Source organism: Mixophyes fleayi, chromosome 8 (assembly GCF_038048845.1).
Source record: "Mixophyes fleayi isolate aMixFle1 chromosome 8, aMixFle1.hap1, whole genome shotgun sequence".
Lineage (NCBI taxonomy): Eukaryota > Metazoa > Chordata > Amphibia > Anura > Limnodynastidae > Mixophyes > Mixophyes fleayi.
Genome location: NC_134409.1, coordinates 55810393 through 55834394, shown reverse-complemented (window position 1 = coordinate 55834394; position 24002 = coordinate 55810393). Strand labels below are relative to the sequence as shown.

At 40.6% G+C, this 24002-nt stretch overlaps 1 protein-coding gene across 1 annotated transcript in view; it reads right to left on the bottom strand.

The window, feature by feature from the left end:
* Positions 1-23633, bottom strand: part of PTPRC (protein tyrosine phosphatase receptor type C) — a gene marked incomplete at its 5' end in the record, with an annotated part of 42221 nt that extends 18588 nt beyond the window's left edge. The window contains 10 exons of the mRNA XM_075184171.1: positions 4877-5031; positions 7848-7973; positions 9200-9297; positions 9384-9420; positions 9710-9786; positions 9895-9985; positions 13038-13147; positions 13694-13728; positions 22932-23040; positions 23555-23633. Coding sequence (XP_075040272.1) covers positions 4877-5031; positions 7848-7973; positions 9200-9297; positions 9384-9420; positions 9710-9786; positions 9895-9985; positions 13038-13147; positions 13694-13728; positions 22932-23040; positions 23555-23633 — 917 coding nt within the window. The remainder of the gene's footprint in view (positions 1-4876; positions 5032-7847; positions 7974-9199; positions 9298-9383; positions 9421-9709; positions 9787-9894; positions 9986-13037; positions 13148-13693; positions 13729-22931; positions 23041-23554) is intronic.
* Positions 23634-24002: the final 369 nt, after the last annotated feature.

The following is a 24002-nucleotide window of genomic DNA, read 5'->3' as shown; positions in this document are numbered from 1 at the left end:
GTGGGAGAAGTGGAAGGTCGAATAAAACCACAATGGAGATTCTCCTTGATATAATCAGATGTTGCTTGGGTCTCTGGTAGCGAGAGAGGATACACACGACCCCTAGGAGGGTTCTTGCCAGGTTGTAAATCAATCAGACAATCCCACGCCCGATGGGGCGGAAGGCGTTCAGACTGGATTTTATCGAACACATCCGCAAAGGAAGCATACTGTGGAGGAAGACCCAGTGGACAGGGTGTAATAGAAGATTGATTTATTTTGAGTGGAACAACTTGAGACAGAAATCTATGACGACAATCCGGACCCCAGGAAGTGACTTGAGGAGTGTTCCAGTCAATCTGAGGAGTATGAAGTTGAAGCCATGGAAGGCCAAGTACAATGGGACTGGTGGTAACAGGAAGGACCAGCAAAGAAATTTTCTCCTCGTGTAAGGCTCCGATTTGAAGGGACAATGGAGTCGTACATTGAGTGATGAGTCCATTAATTATGCGAGAACCATCGATAGTGGTGACAGCGATAGCTGCTTTTAAAGGAATCACTGGTAGGGACCATTGATTCACTAGAGAACTAGAGATAAAGTTTCCAGCAGCTCCAGAGTCTAGAAGCGCTTGAGACATAAATGACTTGGTAGCAAAGGAAACGGTAACATCAAAAGCACAGATTTTAGAATCCATAGAACATGGAGAAGACTCCAGGGACCCTAACCTTACCTCTCCAGAACTGGTTAGGGCCTGGCATTTCCCGACCTTCTAGGGCATGAGTTCAGCATGTGAGTAGAGTCGGTGCAATAGATGCAGAGTCTATTTTTCACTCAGCGCTCCCTCTCTTCAGATGTTAGTTTAGAACAGGGGTGTCCAACCTTTTAGCTTCCCTTAGCCACATTGGAAGACGACGAGTTGGTTTGGGCCGCACATAAGATACACTAACAATAACAATAGCTGATCATCCAAAAAACCATTGAAAACATAGTTAACGCTATGAGAAAAAAAGATATATATATATATATATATCACTTTTTTTCAAATCCCCTATACTTACCTTTCAATCGCCCTGTTCAAAAAATCCTTTCTAGTTATTATACTATAATCACTTTTTGTATTGTTTCGATGTAATATCAATAAAGTGCATTTAAGCCAGGCATTGTATATCAGGGTGCCCTGACCAGGCCTACGGTACCTGACATATACACCACTGTGACCCCAAATTGTCACCTGTTTTGATAATTACACCACTATGTTAGTTAAGGGATAACAACTTATAATGGGCCAAAGAGAATAATATATAATGCCCCATTAGTAATACAAGTAGAAGTATGTAGCAGGGAGATAAGGTCCATGATGCTCTAGGACCAGGTGACTTTTATTCACTTGTCAGCGTCTCTTGAAATAATAAAAAAAAATCCCCCTTAACTTACCTTTTAATCGGCTTGTTCTCCTGTCCTCTTCTCTTCTTTTCTCCAATTCTGTGCTGCTGATTGTTCTTCTCGCGCGGGTGTCTCCTCTGTGCTGCACTCCGCAATGGATGTTGGGCGTGATAACATCACGCCTGACATTGACTGCGAGTACCGCACGGAGGAGGAGACAAGGGAGGGAGCCGAGGTACCAGCTGACGTGACCGCGTGACCGCAGGGTAAATATTTTCCTTTCTTTTTTTTTTGCAAGATTTTTTTCCCCATTAACAGCGCTGCCCCCTTGCCACAACAAAAACTCCTTCTGGGCCACATTTACAGGCGTGCCGGGCCGCGGGTTGGACAACCCTGGTGTAGAACGTCCTACCTCCATGGGTTCTACTGGAGGTGGAAGATGACGAACTTGAGATGCTGAGCGAACAGGCGCTTTGGAAGAAGTTCCTCTTTCGGAATCTCTCTCACGAAACCTCATGTCTACATGGTGGCATAGAGAAATCAAGTCGTCCAAGGAGGAGGGTAACTCTTGTGAGGTCAGTGCATCTTTGATCTTGTCGGCAAGGCCCTGCCAGAAGGCAGCTATCAGTGCCTCAGTGTTTCATTGGAGCTCGGAGGCAAGAATCCGAAATTGGATGACGTACTGGACTACTGACCGGGATCCTTGGCGTAGTCGGAGAATACTGGAAGCCGCAGAGATAACCCGACCAGGTTTGTCAAAAATTCTTCGAAACGTAGAAATAAACATGGCACTATCTTCCAATAAAGGGTCATTTCTTTCCCACAGAGGGGAGGCCCATGCGAGAGCCTGTCCAGAAAACAAAGAGATGAGATAGGCCACTTTAGAACGATGAGTAGAAAAGTTGTGAGGTTGAAGTTCGAAATGAATGGAACATTGGTTAAGAAAACTCCTACAGGTTTTCGGGTCTCCATCATACTTAGAGGGAGTAGGCAGGTGTAGCGTGGAAACGGTAGACACCTGGGATGGCACTGGGGAAGAAGAAGAAGGTACTGGAGGATCAACAGTAGCTGCTACATTTTGCTCAGGGATTCCTCGGGAGGCTAGAGCCTGACAACATTGGAATAACTGTTGCTGTCAAACATCTTGTTGTTCAATCCGAGTAACCAGGTACTGCAGCATCTCTTTAGCTGTTGGTTCCGATCCTGGGTCTGTCATGGCCTGATCTTACTGTCACGGGCACTAGGAGTTCTGCCCAGGATTCACCAGTTGACAATGCTTACCAGAGGGGCGGGGTTTACACAGCGGACCTCTGGGCAGTAGGGTGAATAGTAGGAACGTATATAACAGCAGATGGAGAGAGAATGCCAATGGAATAGATGAGAGTCAGTGACTTGCAGCTATACTGGTAGGAGAGTCAGCGACTTGCAGCTGTACTGGTAGGAGAGTAGAGTGGACGTGAACAGGTGAAGGAAGGTAATGGGAGAGTCAGTGGTCTGCGGATAGCAAGTTGTACCACTGCTGTGATGAGAAGACTTGTCCAGGTGCAGGTAGGTAACGGGAGAGACAGTGGTCTGCGGATAGCAAGTTGTACCACTGCTGGGATGAGAAGACTTGTCCAGGTGCAGGTAGGTAGCGGGAGAGTCAGTGGTCTGCGTATAGCAAGTTGTACCACTGCTGTGAAGGGAAGACTTGTCCTGGTGTAGGTAGGTAGCGGGAGAGTCAGTGGTCTGCGTATAGCAAGTTGTACCACTGCTGTGATGAGGTGAGGACTTGTCCAGGTGCGGATAAGTGGAGGAGTGATAAGAGTCTATAACTGTATAAATACAATTGGAGAGCAGAGGAGCTAGTCGCAAACAGATATGCAGCGTCACAGCTAATAGTCTATAGCGGGTATGTATACCGCTGCAGAGTAGAGAGGCTTGTCCAAAGCGGATATGCAGGATAACAACTGATAGTCAATAGCAAGTATGCATATCGCTGCTGAGTAGAGAAGCTTGTTCAAACAGATATGCAGCGTAACGGCTAATAGTCTATAGCGGGTATGGATACCGCTGCTGAGAAGAGAAGCTTGTCCAAAGCGGATATGTAGGATAACAGCTGATAGTCAATAACAAGTATGCATACCGCTGCTAAGTAGAGAAGCTTGTCCAACGAGTATATCAGGCACAGCAGGAGAGCTGAGAGACTGTAGTGGGTATGGGAACCGCAGGTGAGCAGAGCAGGTAATCCAGCAGACAGCTGAAGACACGAGCAGAACACAGGAGTCAGTAGCGGGTATGGGAACCGCCGATGAGCAGAGCAGGTAATCCAGCAGGAAACTGAAGATACGAGCAGGACACAGGAGACACCTTCAGAGACTCACAGGGAATGAGACTCAAGATCAGGCAACGATACCATGGCCACAGGTGCCTTAAATAGGGAGAGGTGATTGATCCACCAATTAGGTTAAAAGCAAAGTCATAAGAGTTCAGGGATGCTGCGCATGCGCAGTCCATCAAGATGGCAGCCGGCCGCGGCTCAGGACAGGCGCCGGCAGGAAGGATAGAGAACCACGCACCAGCGCAGAGGCACTCACGGTCCGGTGAGTGACACCTGGGAAAGTAGCTACCACCCAGTTACTGCAGAGCAGTAACTTAGAATTCTAGCGCCTGGAGCGAGAAAGACAAATGCCGCCCCTCTAGACCTCAATTTTAACCAAATTAACCTAAAATATTCCTAAATTGCGCCCCCCCCCATCACCGTTGCACCCTGGGCGGTCACCCCTGTCGCACAGCCCTAGTCGATGAAGTTAGCGAACCACACACTTCATCGACAAGCTGACTGCAGACCTACATCGACATACAGCAGGACCAGGCAGCAGATCACGTTGCAGGGCTTCCACACACGCGCGCTTACTAGCGCTGCAAGGTAATTGCACAGTCACTTTGTTTACTTCATTGTACCATCCAAAGTCGCACCACTGCCACAGAACTAGATACTGCAGTGTTCTTCTGTGTCACGTAGGAAGACTGTCACAGATCGATTGTCTTTTCCATCAGAGACTACTGTGTATCTTATGTTCTCTGATATATCATTATTATCATACTATATCACACCATATTGTATTTCTCCCTCTACTACTATTATTAAGTCTTATTTCATTTGCCATAGTGCCACACCGCACCTCCATACTGATATCAGTATTTGAGCATGTCTGGATCTTTCAGACTTTACTACTTTAGGGGATCGGTTACCCCCATTCTGGCTGCAGCTCATACTACATTACCATTTGTCCAGTGCATCCTCCAACCCCCTGTTCAATACTGTTACAAGAATTACTTTATTAAAAAAAAGCTTACTGTTTGTTATAAGGATATTTAAAATCACCTGTGCCTGCATACTTCTATGCTTCTCATCGAATATCGCATGTATTATTAATGCCCTTATAATCAGTAAGGTTTACATGTCGCAATTACATGCTAATCTTGTTAGGTTAATTTGTGGATTGAAAAGGCAGCCAAGACTGGAATTACCTGCAATGAACAATTATTGGACCACTGAAGAAATTGCTTAAAGCATTAACCCTTCGACGCAATTTGAGCAACAGGTTAGGGTCATCGGGTACACCATGATCCGGCCAAACGGTGAACTGGATGTGTGTGATTTCTCGCTCTGATTTCTCACGTTTCTGCACAAAGGATGAAAACAAAAACACATTTGTAATGATATCAACATACGCATCTTGTATAATGGTACAAGTATATATTTAAATGAAGACACTAAAAGAAAAAGTACTAGAATGTTAAAATAAATGTAATCTTTCCATGACATGTTTATATCTGCCAACATTTCCAATGGCCAAACAGTCTATAAAAGTGGATCTGCAGATATAGATATACGCAATAAAATGTAAATAAAGATTATTTTATATCTTCTATCTGTTAAATAAATAAATAAATAAATAAATAAGGACATGCCCCCCCCCCCCCCCTCTAATGGGACGTCCCATGTAATAACTAGGTCCTCACAGATAGGCAGGGGGACGGACGATCAGGAGGATCTGCAGCCTGGCCGGGACCCGCTTCTCCACGCTGGACATGTAAGTTTTATTTTCTTCCTTCCTTTCTGGCATGCAGTATTCGCTCCATAAGACGCACACACTTTTCCCCCCACTTTTTTTGTGGGAAAAAGTGCGTCTTATGGAGCGAAAAATACGGTAAATGGAAAAACACATACATACTAGTTGCTGTATCAGTTTATGTGAAATAAATACTTACGCGGTTCTTGACGTAATAGAACAACAATTGACATGCTGTAAATGAATGAAGAGGTCAATACGCAAACAGCCAACAGATCAACTTGGCGTTGATTGGCTGGATAATGTGAAAACTGCTTTGATTGGCTGTTCGCATATTGACTCTCCCAAGATCAATTAAGTTCAGTCATTTAAATTGGGACTCCGCTAATAGCATCCTCGTCTTTCTACAAGGGTTTCTGTTTATTTGTCATTTTTTAGTAATGGGTCACTTTAGGACAAAGTAAAGATAATTCTTTATGCATTTAGGAAAAAAAGTGGCAAATGACGGATTTCAGTGAGTATTAATTTCAAATAAACTAATACAACAATCAGTGTGTGTCATTTTTTTTCACTATTAGGTACATTTGTAGAACTACGTATTCCAAGCGCACACTAGTGCTTTTATTTCTGCAAGCACAAACATGCCCAAGCAACCGATGGCTGCCAGGGCTTGCTAGGACTTGTAGTTTCACAAATGTATTAGTAGTTTTCTCATTTTATTCTATTATATTGGCACCCACCACACAAGGGATGGCAGGATGAGCCTCAACACAAGGGGGATTACATGTTTTTATGGGCCCAATTCCCCTAGGGAATTCCGCCGTGTGCTTACCAAGTTTGGGTTGGTATCATATTACAACAGAGGGACCAGGTGTTAGTGTGACCAGCGCGGTATAGCCTGGTGTTGGTTGCCACTACTCTTGTAATTTAGGGGGGAGCATATAATGTTTTACTTATTTTTTAATTACTGTCATCATCATTAAGATGATGTTGACGACTTCAGTATCTTGACTTTCAGGTATTTTGATGCAACCGCATATTTACAGTCAGGGGCGCACGCAGGATTTCCCCCCCCCCCCCAAAAAAAAAATGCGCAGAAGCTCAGTTTCAGCAGCACTGTACTATATAGCAGCCACGGCGCTGTCAAAGTAGCGTCCGCGGTGGTGCTGTATACAATACAGCACCGCCGCGGATGCTTCTTAGACAGCGCCGCGGCTGCTATATAGTACAGTGCCGCTATGTAGGGGCACTTCTTTAGCGGAGGAGAGGGGTTTCTGGAGACCCAGAATCCCCCCCTGTGTGCGCTCCTGACAGTGAATCTCAAGATACATGCAACTCAAAATACACACATTAGGCTGCAATTCTGTGGCTGTAATTTTACGCTTACACTAAGTGCCTGATTCATTAAGGTACTTAAATTAAGAAGTTTCTTATTTAAGTCTCCTGGACAAAACCATGTGACAATGCAAGGGGTGAAAATTAGTTTTCTGTTTTGCACATAAGGTAAATACTGACTGTTTTTTCATGTAGCACACAAATATCAACTTTAAATTTCAGTGTACAAATAAGATATCAAGTATTTGTGTATTACATGAAAAAACAGTCAGTATTTACCTTATTGGCAAAACAGAAAACTAATTTTCACCCCTTGCATTGTAACATGGTTTTGTCCAGGAGACTTAAATAAGAAACTTCTTGATTTAAATACCTTAATGAATCAGGCCCTAAGCCTGCAGAAGAGTCTTCAAATAAAGCCCAATTCATCAATCTTTTATCAGCCTGTTGCCTGGTTGCCTTTCAGTTTTGTTTGTAAAGCTATTGCAATAGAAGGAAAATTAGCCGACCCTAGATCACAGGTTTTAGCATGTTTAGTTCTTTGTTTGTAACTACAGTACTGTTGAAAACTTCCAAAAAAAGTATAGTTATAAATCAAAGATTTTTGGTCCTCTGTCTTGAAAAATCATGTGGAATACACTAACATTTTACAATGCAGTTCGTTAGCTTATGCAGAGTGGTTCAAATTAGAAATGCAATGGAGGAAGTTTGCGCAGCAACTGAATAAAGCAAATGTAAGGCAAAGGGAAAGACCAGAAGGATGAGGATAAGATACCCAGGGCCGGCGCTGGCATCTCCAGCTAGAGTTTGTGCATGCCCAGATCACTGTTCATGCCCCACTGCAGGAGTTGGTACAGCTCCCCCATTTCCCGGCACCTATTCCAATCCCTGAATATGTCCTGACCACAAGTTAAGAATCTCTGCACTATGGTGTATCTTTCACAACACAAACAATGTGCATAACACATACTGCAAAAAAACCTTAATGACAAATGAACCTAAAAAACATTCTATAAAGATAAAAAAAACAAATAAAAATGCACATCACAGAAAGAAAGTGTCTTTATTCAGGAACAGTGGAAATAACTTACATTAGTGATGTGTAACTTTCGAGTTATGTAATCAGGAAAGAATTTCTCCTCAGTGATTTTCACAACAATATCTCCAAATACCTCAGTTTCTTCTTCCACTGATGGCCAGTATTGAGCACACTTGTTCTGCAATATAGAATATAAATCATATGAATTCTTAGTTTTCTTACTGCGCACATTTACCAATTAGGACACTATGAGCAGCATGGTGGGTAAGAGGTTAGTACTTCTGCCTTACAGCACTGGTGTCATGAGTTCAATTCAATTACGTTCTCACCATGTATGCGTGGGTTTCCTCTGGGTGCTTCGGTTTCCTCCCACACTCCAAAAACATACTGGTAGGTTAATTGGCTGCTAACAAATTGACCCTAGTCTGTGTGCCTGTCTGTGTGTGTTTGTCTCTCTGTGTTAGGGAATATAGACTGTAAGCTCCAATGGGGCAGGGACTGATGTGAGTGAGTTCTCTGTACATCGCTGCGGAATTAGTGGCGCTGTATAAATAAATGGTAATAATAATAATAATTTAAGACATTTTTATGTGCAATTCTGCCTATTTTCACACATCAAGCATAGCCAGGAGGACACCTCTAAGATAATATCATAGTCCATCTGTGCAGAAGCTTAACATACTTATTGCAGATTCTTTTTACCCCGACTTGCATATGTGTGCATAAGGGTAACATTTGAATAAATGCACTGCATGCTATCATGTTGGACTACACCTCATTAATTTGACATTTTATCCACTCCCAATATACTTCTTGTCTGAGATTCACTTAGCTATTACATAACATAGGAAGATACGGGGGCATTGGGATTTCCTTTATAAAGTAGAGTGAATTTGTATCTTTTATATGGCTAAAGATATTTGCATGGGTCCTAAATTTCAGGTATCTGCAACACAGTTACTATTTATGAAAGGATGAACTCAATGGACTAGTGTTTCTTTTTTACTATGCATGCTCAACATTCAAGCCTATTAGTGCATCTTTACCACAAAGAAAAATCTAATTTTAGCAGTCCCGACATAAAAACTGCCTTATAATTTTGATTTTTCTCTATACACAAAAAAGTGCACTCTGGTCCGCATGATGCACTCATCAGATTCAGCATATGTAAATTTATACATAAGAACACACAGACATACATACACAATATCTAGTTATATCTATGCATACATGTTATATATTTACACAATTATACATGGGCATAAACATGTAAAATATAGTAATATATGTAATAAGTCATAGTCAGACATATGTGATAGTTTTAGTCATTTTTCTCCAGGTTTTACAAAACTTTTGCTGTAAAAATATTCAAAAATACTATTTTAATTCCCTGTTTCCACATACCCGATTCCCCTCCTCGCAACGAGTCACCATTACAATAATTGTTGACTTTTGTTCCCAGATCATTCTCCAGAAATCATTCATTGTTTCCTCCTTAGGGCCTGTAAAATATTTCACATTTTAACAGGTTGAAGAGGTAATTTTATATAACTTACAGGAATTAAAACACTTTAACTGGGCAATTTACCTTGGGCAGCAATGTATTTCCTTGGTTCTTTAAATCCCTGATTAAAAATAAAAGCCACAATGAATAAACAGACAATATTTAGGTTTTGAGTTTTAAGTGAGCTGAACAAAGCTATCAAAAAGGATATACATTTTAAGGAAAAATGTACACAAAAGTGTGTCCTTTACATGACCAACTGGAACAACATGCTAATGTGTTACTATGTCTGATGAATAAGTAACAGTATGAGATCACTGAAATCTCACATCAGCAAACACCAGTACAAGGCCAGAGTAAGTGACAGCTTTATTAAATACAGCCTTTATCCTAATATCCTTTATCCTTACATTAATGTAGCTGGCATTGATATAGTCTGATCCAGGCTCTCCATGTATCTCAGATAAGACCACTCGATTATCATCATCTGCAAAATGAATAAGTATTAGTAAATCACTATTCTCACTATTCTCATGAGTTAACACAGCAATAAATCCAAACTATTATATACTATGGAGCTGATCCATCTACTTACAAGGCAAAATATCAATATAGCGGTTTTTAGGCTGGTTGTACTGTATTCTGGCTTCTTTGATGGCAAATTTGCTGAACACTCGTGGAATGCTCTATAAGTAAAAACAATATAGCTTAATACATATTATAATATATGTATGTAATGTTGGTTCACAATATACCCTAAAGACATGAAAGATTTTTTCTTTTAAAAGAAATAGTCAGGAAAATACCTATTAATTATGCATCTGATAGTCATTATTATTGGCTGTCCATCTATAAATCATGATCTAATTTTAAAACAAAATCTGGATTGAGGTTCAGTAGGGCAGCCTGTTGCACAAACACAGAGATATACATCTCTGAGCATGGTATGTGAAGGCAGAGGGGGAAGGAGTAAAGGAAGGATTTTACATTCCAGAGGGGCATTCCAGAGCCTCTCTGCTAACTACATTGTGTGCCATGTGACTGTGGTTGCCTTGGTAGTCCATGACACTGTGCAGAATTATAAATCATTAAGAGCAGCCTGAAGAAACCAACAAAGGAAAAATGTAAATACCAACATTGTCCAACTAGCCTGCCACAGTGATGTATGTTAAAAAAAAACACCTCGTATTTTAATGGGAATGCTGTTTTAATACAGGCATTTAATATGGATTTCACTGTCATATATGTCCTAGAAACATGTAAAAGTATCCTTGCAGTTTGTCTATTGAACTGTTTTTAACATTGTACCTCTTGGTCACTGCTGCTGTAGGCAGAGCTGAGAAGTAAATATGTCCTTAGCATAACATTTTCAGATAAGTGTGAGCTATTTCTAGTTAGGAGCAGTCAGCACTAGTAAACCGACAGCAAGGACCTAGGTAAGCTGCGTTGTCTAATGTTACAACACTAATAGCTAGTTACTTCATGTACTTGCAAGATCTGATAATAATGGTTCCAGGCATTTTCTATCAAGTAGTTCATTTAACAGCAATCAATTATATATAGTAACAACTGATAAAAGGTAAACACAATACATTTAGTTCAATAAAAGAATACATTTTTCAATTTGATCATTTATTAATATCACAAATGGAAAATTGATGTATATCAGACTTTGTGATGTACTCTTATCCTCACAAAATACCTTGCTTCAGAGTTCTGACTAGTCACTGGCAGTAACTGGTATCAGTTTTTTGTTGTTTGGGGAGGCACCTGTAGGAGGTCTACAAGTGCCTTGGGGTAAGTCTGGGACTCCCATGGGATGTATTAACTGTCTGGAGGACTGGGGTACCTCAGGGTAAGCCCTGCATTCAATGTACCATGACCCAATATTGCTACTCTCATAGATTAGTGTTAGGAACATCCTATCATCAGAAGCACCTGGTAACTGGTGGATGGCTCAGACAAAGTCATACAAATATGTTTGCATTATTAATATTTTAAAGACAGGCTTGTGGTATTTTTGCTTCCTGGCAGATGAGTGCAGGGGAATCAGGCTTTATTTGCAGTTACCTTATTTCCAACTATTGCTACTTATGAACTGTTTTTACTCAGAATATTAAAGCTATTTGCATATAAATGATGTATGACCAGAGTACAGGAGATCATTGCAAAGTCTGATTTATATGCGTATTGATGAATAAGTCACATGGTATGTGGTGCCAAATCAAAAAATACTGTTAAGCATTGTGAAAAAATATTTTATTTAAATAAACTGTCACGCTTAAATGCAGAAATCACAGTGAAGGAGCCCTGAATAGGGTGAAAACACACAATGTTTATTACAGTATGGAACACGGCTGATGCAGGTGAACAGGTAGTATGATGAAATCCCAGGGAACAGGTGAACCAGGAGAACAGCAGGGCACAGCACAGCAACAGCAACAACAACAATGACCAGCAAGGTATACTGGGAGTGGCAGGTATAAACAGAGAGACAATCAGGTTCTGGTGATTAATAGGGCAGCAAGGCAACTCCTAGTAGTAAAAATAAAACAGGCACAATAGCAGCCCCTCTGATGGATAAGAGGTATGTGGGAGAAAGATTCATTGAACACAAATATACAGTACAATAAATCCCAGAGGCAGAAGCTTCTGAGATGAAGCAGCATCCTGATGATGCTGCAGAGGAAGTGAAGCAGATCCTGACTTAAACGCTCCCTCTGACCCTCTATTATCAATTCATTAATCAAGAACAAGCATAGGTTTTGGGAAAATATCTAGTGCTTCAAGAATGGGATTATTTTGTTTCCTACAGGGGGCCTGGGAAAAAATCATTACTGCGCTGGACAGGCTGTCACTTTGTCACATTATAACAGGGGGAACCCACCTGTTCCCACCTGTTAAGGTTTGACCAACCAAGCCTGTCATAGCCTGGTGCTGGTTGCAGCTTTTTCCGGGGGGATCCCCAATCCATATGTCCCCCTTCAACTGACGCAACCAGCCCAGCAAAAGTCCTTTCTAATGATGCTCATCACCAGCACGGATCTTAGCTCCAGGGTTAGAGATCCACCCAAGAGCACTAAGAGAACTAAAAATAGTATTTGCAGGAATATTAATACATTTTTTAAACCATTTGCTGGTGGCAGATATAGTTCCAGGTAATTGGAAAATGGCAAATATAGTTCTTTCTACCTACACAAAAAGGCAGGAGTTTTGCATCAATAGTTGGGAATATAATGAAATCACTCAAACAAATTTTAGATTAATTCAGATTATTTGAAATCCCTGAATTTCACTCCAATATAGTGGAATGAAAAATAGTTTGGTTAAAGGACAGTAAACAGAATGTTGTAGTCAATGATGTAAGCTCATATGAAGAGCTGGTGACCAGTTTAGTAGATCTTAGACAAGTCCTGGATCCTGTTTTATTTATTGTGTTAATTAGTGACATTAATTCTAGTATACAGAGATGATATAACTTTTGCAGATGGCACAAAGATAAACAGAAGTGGCAAAACAAATGAGAAGCGATTTAGAAAAAAATCGAGGATGTGGACTAAAACGTGGAATCTTAAATTTAATACATCACAATACAAAATAATGTGGGACTCAAAATCTGCTTTACCTGCATACAAACCAATATGGTTATTCTCAGCACTCTAATGTGGTTATAGAATAATCATGGTGTGCAAGATATGTGTATTTCTTGGCTATCAAATCCCTTCCATGAATGTATACCTGGAATTCATCAAGGAACAGCCGCCCTTCATCTGCGTTTTTCCTTTTATAGGTTTCAAGGAGTTGCTCCACTTGGATGGGCTCGATGTTCAGTAGTTGCTTCTCATCATCTTCACAAGACAAAGGTTCAAAAGTGACAATCTCTACTCGCATGACATAGCTATTCAATTACAAAGATTTATAGAACTTGACTCTTCTGCAAAAGTCAAAATAATTAATATTGTTTTAAAAGCATCTGGGTTATTAGATTTAAACTTATAATCACGTAAAAGCATTTTAAATGATCGATTTTTAGATTGCGTCATTACTTTATTCACTATTCTCGCCTTTGGTGATTTAATTTAAACTGCTGTAGCCCTTTTTTTATTAGTGAACCTTGGCTGAGTACTGTGAGGATGTCATCTAGCACACTAGTCATTAATACAATACCTTCTGAATGCACTAGCATTCCAAGAAACAGAAAAACATATAAATTGTACAGCAAATAATAGTTTTGGGCACAAAGTTTAGTTTTAAATTACTATTGCTGGAAATAACTTATAAGAAGTGGCATTACCATTTTTACAAAATTATTACTATTTAGGTACATCTCTGCCAATTTTATCAACAAACGTTTTAAAATGTAAAAAATGGCAATAATAAAATGATAAACTCACCTTGGCAGGTGAGTGGAATGCGGTCTTCATAATTGCTGAGATAAAAAAAAAACAGCATTTGATCCCAGTTTCAAGTAAAAACATAAATGCATATATAGAATATAGAATTAAAAGGCTGATATTGTAAATGGTTCACTGCTACCAACATGTAATAGGAACTGCTGGCATATTACTGGGTGCATCTACGACTGACTGTTACTACTGCTGTATGTATTACTGGGCATAGCTAAATCTGATTTATTACTGGGCATTGCAACTGGGGGCATATTACTGGTTATATATTTCTGGCATATTACTATAAACATCTACTGCTGTATTTCTATCGACTGCTGACATGTCACTGAACATCACTAGTGCTCGTATGTTAGTGGATAATGCTACTGCAGTGTTTATAACTTGCATACATAGGACAGAACAGTGGCACAATGATCAGCATTGCTGCCTCACAGCTATGGGGTCATGAATCTGATGAAATTAACCCTACTTTGTGTGTGTCTGTGTAGTAGGGATATAGATTGTGAAGCTGTTAATGAACAGAATAAATAACATATCTATATCTAAAATAAAGAAAACTCCTATCACGGGCCAGTTGTCCAGTACAGGGCTGAGTTCCCTATTATATGGCATTTACAGGTCATATTACTGGGCATCAATACTGCAGTGCTTATTACTGGAACTATACACATCTGGCATTTATAGTACTTAAATATTTATGTGTTTTACTACTGCTGTGTATAACATTGTGCATTTTACTGGACATTAATACTGCTGGCATGTTACTAGGTCTAACTAAGCATTACCACTATGTGCATATTACTATGCATATTCTTGGTTATTACTATGCATATTATTGGTTATTGTTATTTTTATTATGCCTATTATAGGGTATATTACAGAGTATTACTACTGCTAGGCACAGGACTGGACATATAAATACTACTGCTCGTTATGTTACTAGTGCTGCCACCAGAATATTTAAAAGGTGGTGATGATGCAAGAGTGTGTATAAATGTGTGTGTGGGGGGGGGGATGTTAATTTACACATCCTCTTCTTCATTGCAATGCCATTTTCAAACACAATTACCATGACAATTACATTAACCAAAACAATAACTTTTATAGACAGTGCATTATTTTTTTTAGACAAAGATATGTCTTGATTTTTCCATGGGCACCATGAATGGCTCAGGCAGGCTTCCACAGTAGCTTCATTAAAGAGTAATTAAGTAATTCCATCCTGATATTTAAGTGCAAAAGAAAGGCAAAAAAACATCAATGGGTATGAGGCCTAAACTCTAGAAATATTGTGTACACTCTCAGCAACCATGGATTACGTTAAGCAGCTGAGGACATGAAAAGTTGTCAATTTTCTGTTAGAAAGTAGGGGAAATCTATAAAAATATATTTAAATGCTTACAGCTTGGAATTTCTACTGTTAATTAGGGATGTGCACCGGCGACTTTTGGTGTCTCGTGTTTTGTGTTTTGGATTCGGATTTCCGTGATGTTTTGGGTTCGGATTTGTTTTGCAAAACACCTGCCGAAAGGTTTTGGTTCGGATTTAAGGTTTTGGATTCGGATTTTTTTTTAAAAAAGCATAAACAGTTCAAAAATCAAGTTTTTGGGCTTATTTTCACTCCTACGCTATTATTAACCTAAATAACATTCAATAACAAGCATTTCCACTAATTTACAGTGTATTCTGAACACCTCACAATATAGTTATTAGTCCAAAACATTGCAACGAGGTATCTTTCTGGACTGCGTAGTGGAGTGGTCCCCATAATATAATAAGAAAACCATCAACTGGTCTTAATCGCACCAAAAAATGTACCTGGACTGCGTAGAGGAGTGGTCACCACAATATAATTTAAAAACCCTGAGTTTGTATGATTCGCACCAATAAATGTATCTGGACTGCGTAGAGGAGTGGTCACCACAATATATATGATAAGAAAACCATCAACTGGTCTGAATCGCACCAATAAATGTATCTGGACTGCGTAGAGGAGTGGTCACCACAATATAAATTAAAAACAATGAACTTGTATGAATCGCACCAATAAATGTATCTGGACTGCGTAGAGGAGTGGTCACCACAATATATATAATAAGAAAACCATCAACTGGTCTGAATCGCACCAAAAAATGTACCTGGACTGCGTAGAGGAGTGGTCACCACAATATAAATTAAAAACCCTGAACTTGTATGAATCGCACCAATAAATTTATCTAGACTGCGTAGAGGAGTGGTCCCTACAATATAATTAAAAAACCCTCCACGGGTCTGAATTCCAAAAAAAAAGGTTCTGGACTGCGTAGTGGGGTGGCCCCGGTACACAATTTTTTACCGGGGCCACAATATTATTGAAAAACCCTCCACGGGTCTGAATTCCACCCAAAAAGTTTATGGACTGCGTAGTGTAGTGTTCCCCACAATATTATTTAAAAATTTTGCAGCAACAGTCAACGTTGTTTAATATCTGATACACCTCTATCTGGACTGCATAATAGAGTGGCCCCGGTACCCAATTTGGTACCGGGGCCACAATACCTCCTCCAACCATGGTACAGAGCATTCATCATTGAGATCCCATCAAGTATGTTAAAGACAGACAGGGTCGAAGTGTTATTGGTTGACTTTGTAAACCAAAAAACTGTCCCTGTTGCACATAGTCGTGCAATGAAGACTGACTTTTTCATTTAAAGGCACCATCTTTGAAGTGTAGTGTTTGTAAGTCATATTATACTTTTGGTAAAATTTGTTTAATTTGCTCCTCTTTATGGTAACTACTAATAGAATTAAAGTATTAAATAGAAGCGGCAGTTCCTCTTTATGGGAATTAGTAATAGAATTAAAGTATTAAATAGAATTAAAGTATTAAATAGAGTGGTATAGAGTGGTAGTGTGGTATAGAGTGGTCCCCACAATATAATAATAAAACCCTCTGTCACAGACACTAGGAGTCTTTGCCCAGGATATCACCAGATGATGGACTTACCAGAGTAATATAGCTGGTACTATGGTTCTCTGGTAGCAGGGTGACAACGGAACAGGAGAATCAGCAGATGGTGAGAGAATGCTCAAGGAAAGTCTATGACTAGCAGCAACTGGTAATGAGTAGATGTATGTACACGAGGAACCAGATGGACAAGTAAATGTGAGGAAAGTCAGTGGTCTGCGTATAGCAAGTTGTACCACTGCTATAGTGAGGAGGAATGTCCCGGAGTAGCGAGGAGGTAGTGAGAGTCAGCGGTCTGCGTATAGCAAGTTGTACCGCTGTCTATAGTGAAGGAATGGAGTCCAGGTGAAAGTAGGTAACGGGGAAGTCAGTGGTCTGCGTATAGCAAGTTGTACCACTGCTTATGTGAGAGGATACTTGAAACTGGTGTCACAGGGAACAGGAGTCAGTGGTCTGCGTATAGCAAGTTGTACCACTGCTATATATATGTGAGGAGGGGCACGAGGAGATGAATGTAAAGCAGAGTATACACGGGGCACACAGAACTTGATCCCACGATGATATCCACAATACAACAATAACTGACAAGCGCTGCTTGAAGTATACAAAGTCACAATAGCTATCCAGGCAATAGGAAACAAAGTCAATGGTAACAATAGCTTCAGTGGATAGGAGGCTCCGGAGAAGAACACAACTCCAGATGGATATGCAATACAAAAGCAAAGTCAATGGAAAGTATGCATACCGCGGTTCAGGAGAACAGGCTGTCAGAGAGACGTGCAGGGATACCTGAACGGCTGAAGGCCGGCAGGAGGAGAGACCACTGGAGGGTGGAAGCGGTAATCAGGTTGGTGCAGCGCATGGCAGGTAATCCAGAATCAACGACGCAATACTCAGGAAGCAGTAGTAAGTGAAACTGGAAACATGATGAACACGGGAGAGTTGAGGCTGTCTGGTATCCAGTAGTAGTGGTGGAGGCAGCGGAGAGAAGGCACGCTGAACACGGGAGAGTAGAGGCGGTCTGGAACCCTGTAGTAGTAACGGAGGCAGCGGAGAGCAGACACGCTGAACACAGGAGAGTTGAGACGAACTGGAGTCCGGTAGTAGTAGCAGATAGGAATCAGCTGAGTGCAGGCACGATGAACACAGGAGAGTTGAAACGAACTGGAGTCCGGTAGTAGTAGCAGATAGGAATCAGCTGAGTGCAGGCACGATGAACACAGGAGAGTTGAAGTGAACTGGAGTCCGGTAGTAGTAGCAGATAGGAATCAGCTGAGTGCAGGCACGATGAACACAGGAGAGTTGAAGTGAACTGGAGTCCGGTAGTAGTGCCAGATAGGAATCAGCTGAGTGCAGGCATGATGAACACAGGAGAGTTGAGGTGAACTGGAGTCCGGTAGTAGTAGCAGATAGGAATCAGCTGAGTGCAGGCACGATGAACACAGGAGAGTTGAAGTGGTCTGGAAACCACAATAGCAGTAAACAGGAATCAGCAGGAGCTGAATACACGAGGAAACACAGGAACACCTTCAGAGGCTCATGGGGAATGAGACTCCAAGATCAGGCAACCAGGTAATGATCACAGGTGGTTTAAATAGGGAGGGTTGCCTGATCATCCAATCAATTAAAAGCAACAGGTACTGAAGGTTTGATAAGGGCTGCACATGCGCAGACCCGCAGGATGGCGGACGGCCACGGTTCCTGAACACACGGGAAATGGCACTCACAGTCCGGTGAGTGACACCCTCAACTGGTCAGAATTCCACCAAACAAGTATCTGGACTGCGTAGTGGGGTGGCCCCAGTACCCAATTTGATACTGGGGCCACAATACCTCCTCCAAGTTCCAAGTGTAGTGTTTATAACATCTTAACACTACACTAATTCTAGCACGTCAAAACCTCTTGTTTTAAATAATGACAGGGCATTAAACTTTTGATTTAATTTATTGAATTTGTTGGTATTTTCTTTTACTTTTTGAACATGGCAAACGACTGTTGAATGGTCACATAATGCCAAAAAAATAGTTGCAAGATGGAAATGTCCTTGGGCCCTCCCACCCACCCTTATGTTGTTGAAATAGGACATGCACACTTTAACAAACCAATCATTTCAGCGACAGGGCCTACCAAACAACTGTGGCTGAAATGATTGGTTTGTTTGGGCCCCCACACCAAAAAAACAATTCATCTCTCCCTGTACAAACTAAACAGGCTCTACTGAGGAAAGATGTCGTCCTCATCCTCAACCTCTGATTCCTCTCCCCCTACAGTGTGTACTTCCTCCTCCTCACACATTATCAATTCGTCCCCGCTGGACTCCACAACCACAGGTCCCTCTGTACTATCTGGAGGGCAGTGCTGTACTTCATTGAGGAATTGATTATTCATTTTTATAAACATCATTTTTTCAACATTGTGAGGAAGCAACCTCCTTCTCCGCTCACTGACCAGGTTCCCCGCTGCACTAAAAACTCTTTCCGAGTACACACTGGAGGGGGGACAACTCAGGTAAAATAGAGCCAGTTTGTACAGGGGCTTCCAAACTGCCTTTTGGAGTTCTACCACGTCACTACCTCTAGTTAATTTAGATTGCAAGGCTTGTAAATACTTTGAAGATAAAAAAAAGCAGGCTGCACAGACTGTGGAGCTAGAAAGTGAAATTAAATGGACCACGTTACTTTGGTGGCTATCTATGCCCCCCGCCCCACACTTGTAGTTGAATATAAAAAAAAGCAGCCTGCATAGACTGTAGAACTAGAAATTCAAATATACAAAGAAATGGACAAAGGCAGTTTGGTATCTGTCTGTATCAGATCCCCTCTCCACTAGGAGTAAAATAGAAAACTATTCAGCCGTTATATAATCTAGAATATAAATAGAAATTGAGAAAGGCAATTTGGTATCTGTCTGCATCATAATCATCAACATCCTCCTCAGCGCTAGCTACATCAATATCTTCCTCCCGGTGTACAACATTGACACCTTCATTAGCCAAATCTGTAACTGGACTGTGGGTGATCCTTCCAGCATATGTAGAGGGCGTGCTGCAAATGCTGGATGGAGTCACCTCTTCCCGTACAGTGATGGGAAGGTCAGGGTTCACAACCAACAACACCCTTGGACTCGCCTTGGGGATTTGTGATGTCATCTGTTTAGAAGGCAGAGTTCTTTGCTGTTTTGTTGTTGTTGCTGACAGCATAACTCTCTTAAATTTTTTGTATGGGGGGAGGAGGAGGGCTTAGATCCTGGGGTGAAGCTGGACCACTAGTCATGAACACGGGCCAGGGCCTAAGCCGTTCCTTGCCACTCTGTGTCGTAAATGGCATATTGGCAACTTTACGTTTCTCCGCTGATGATTTTAAGTTTCTCTTTTTGCTACTTTCACTTAACTTGGGCTTTTTGGATTTTACATGCCCTGTACTAGGAGATTGGGCATCGGGCTTGGAAGACGACGTTGATGGCATTTCATCGTCTATGTCATGACTAGTGGCAGTAGCTTCAGCATTAGGAGGAAGTGGGTCTGGATCTTTCCCTACTTTATCCTCCAAATTTTTGGTCTCCATTATATGTAGCACAAGATACTGCAGAATGTGTGAACTTGGTAATATTGCAGACAGTACCAATGGACTTATACTGCTGGATTGGTTTTGCAAATTTAGTTATAATTATTTATTTTTTAATTTATTTTTTTAGTGTGTTTTTATAACTTTTTTTTTATTTTTTAAAAACTTGGGAATAATGGGTAGATAACTATGCCCTTAGAAGCACAGAGCACAGGACAAAGCACCACTGTACTGAACAGGACACAGCACAGGACCCAGCAGCACCACTGAACTCAGCAGGACAGAGCACAGGACACAGCACCACTGGACTGGACTGATATACTGCAGAATGTGTGAACTTGGTAATATTGCAGTACCAATGGACTTATACTGCAGAATGAGTGAACTTTGTAATATTGCAGTACCACTGGACTTATACTGCAGAATGAGTGAACTTTGTAATATTGCAGTACCAATGGACTTATACTGCAGAATGAGTGAACTTTGTAATATTGCAGTACCACTGGGACTTTTACTGCTGAATGTGTGAACTTGGTAATATTGCAGTACCAATGGTCTTATACTGCAGGATTGGTTGTGCAAATTTTGTTGTAATTAATTTTTTTATTTTTTTTTTTTTGTATTTTTTTTTATAACTTTTTTTACATTTTTTAAACACTTGGGAATAATGGGGAAATAACTATGCCCTTAGAAGCACAGAGCACAGGACACAGGACCACTGGACCACTGGACTGAACAGGACACAGCACAGGACCCAGCAGCACCACTGAACTCAATATTGACAGAGCACAGCACACAGCACCACTGGACTTTTACTGTTGAATGTGTGAACTTGGTAATATTGCAGTACCAATTGGCCTATACTGCAGGATTGGTTTTGCAAATTTTGTTGTAATTAATTATTTTTTTAATTATTTTTTTGTATTTTTTTTTTATAACTTTTTTTTATTTTTTAAAACACTTGGGAATAATGGGGAAATAACTATGCCCTTAGAAGCACAGAGCACAGGACACAGCACCACTGGACTGAACAGGACACAGCACAGGACCCAGCAGCACCACTGAACTCAAAATTGACAGAGCACAGCACACAGCACCACTTGACTGATACTGCAGAACACAGCACAGCACAGCACAGCACAGCACAGAACTAAACAGCACAGCACAGAACTAAACAGCACAGCACGAGATCTACCAGGACAGAGGACCACCTAACACACCCTCCCTCTACCCTGATCAATGCCCGAGTGAAGATGGCGGCGACTAGCGGGGAATTTATAGGATCCGAGTATCGCGAGATCCGACAGCGGGATTATGACTCAGAGCCTCGGTTTCAAGTTTTCATTTGGCGCCAATACCCGGATCTGTCTCGGATCCGACTCGGATAGGAAAGGTTCGGGTGGGCTCGGATTCACAAAATCCGAGTGCGCTCATCTCTACTGTTAATGGAATCTATTGAAGTCAAAACAAGAGCCAGAAGAATCTCTGATAAAAACTGTATGTAAAGTGCTCAGAAATGTAGAAACCACATATCACTGCAAAGGATATGAAGAGGTTTAGTCAACACCAGAATAGTGGTCCACAGGTCCACAGTACAGCATTGCTTACACACAAAGGATCTACAAGTGTTTTCAAATAGAAACAATTTCTATGAACTCAACATAAAAGTCCAGGGCAGGAAACCTGAAAGAATGCCCAAGCAATTAATGGCTATCAGGGCTTTTTCGGACTAGTACTGTCACATACTAAAGTGCAGTTTGTTACCATTTTATTTATTACATCAACCTTCAATTTGCATCAGGGAGGTTGAGATGTGTCCCAGTTTCTATGACGTCATCATAAAAGTCAGCATATGACACATGAACAACTATGCTTAGATAAGCCAGAAACTTCTTGGGACAAAGTGATGTACACTTTTTGGTCACAACCATAAAAAAAATATTTTACAGAAAAGCAGGTGAAGCATTTGAAGATAAGAACACCTTGCCAACTGTTAAGCATGGGGGTGGGTATATTAGGCTTTGGGGTTGTGTTGCAGCTATTGGTAAAGGAAATAAGTACTTGGAGGAATGAAAGATTAAGGTTTTGGAATGGCTTTGGCAATCCCCTGATTTGAATATTGTTAAAACAAATTTGTGGGGAGATCTCAAACATGCAGCTAATGCAAGAAGGCCTAAGAATATTTCCGAGCTAAAAGAGTTCTCAGGGGAAGAGGGGGGAAATTGTTTAAAGCAAGAATAGAAAGACTCAGTTGGCGGAGAAAAGTTTGGAAGCTGTGATTTCTGCCAAAGTAAATATTAGTAAGAATTGACTAATGGGGTGTCCAAACTATTTCTCATGCTACTTTCACTGTTTTATTTATTTCATTCTGTTGAATTCAAAATAAAAAAATAATTTGTGCATTAGAATGTGTTGAAATACACACACACACACACACACACACACACACACACACACACACACACACACACACACACACACACACACTCTAGGGTTAATTTAAACAGATGCCAAATAACAGAATGTCTTAGGTGTGTGGTAGGAAACTGGGACACATGGGGAGAACCTACAAACTGCACACAGATAGGAACCTGGTTGGAACTGAACCCTTGACCCCAGCACTGTAAGACAGCAATGCTAAAGACTGTGCCTCCTTGTTGTCCATATAAATGCATATATTTAGTTTTATGACAGAACATAACCACATATTACCATGAGGATTTCTTTTGCAATTTATAGATTTTAAACAGGACAATGATTAGAGCCAGAGATGTGATCGTTATCAGGAAAGCCAGGAATCCAATGAGGGCCTTATCATTATCTGCAAAATATAAAACAGTGGGTTAATTGCAGTAAGCTCTAACAATAGTGACACTGAAGAAGTCAGGTTACATTTACTACTGTTAACTTATTATCATCAGCAGCTATTTATATAGCGCCACTAATTCCGCAGCGCTGTAAAGAGAACACACTCACATCAGTCCCTGCCCCATTGTAGCATACAGTCTAAATTCCCTAACATACACACACATACACAGAAGAGTGACTAAGATCAATTTGATAGCAGCCAATTAACATACTAGTATGTTTTTTTTGGAGTGGAGGAGGAAACCAGAGCAAACATACAAACTCAACACAGATAAGGCCATGGTCAGGAATTGAACTCATGACCCCAGTGGTGTGCGGCAGAAGTGCTAATGACGAAGTCACCATGCTGCCCCAACTTATGCATTCTTTCCTTTTAACTTATGTACCTTCCATATATTTTAATAGCAAGATAAATTTGTAAACAGACATACATTTATAATGCAATTTATTGGATTGAACGTACTTACATCTTGTTTTTTTGTAGCCTGTTTTTATTTCCCCGTCATACTTTCCATTTGTGTAGTAGATCTGATGGGCCCAATGTAAAAATAAATTAATGTTAGTTAGAAAATATTATTTATTTAGCTGTTTAATTCTTTTCAGCCATACAATATATGCAAACCAAAAATGATAAAAATAAAGATATTAAAACAATGCAATGTGATGGCTACCTCCAGTATCTATAGGTGAAGTGTCCAAATTACCCATCAGCAAAGCAGAAACCCCAAATGTAAATATCAGCAGTAAGAACCTTTTTTATTTTTTTAATTAATTCTCGTCATTGTGCTGCTCCCAATTACTTCTACCTTAGTTATAGACACACCCAAAAAGGACATAGTGACATTATCCATTCAATCAAGTCTATTCAGTTAGATGTAATCCAACAAATTGAAAATTTCCTACGTACTAGCATTT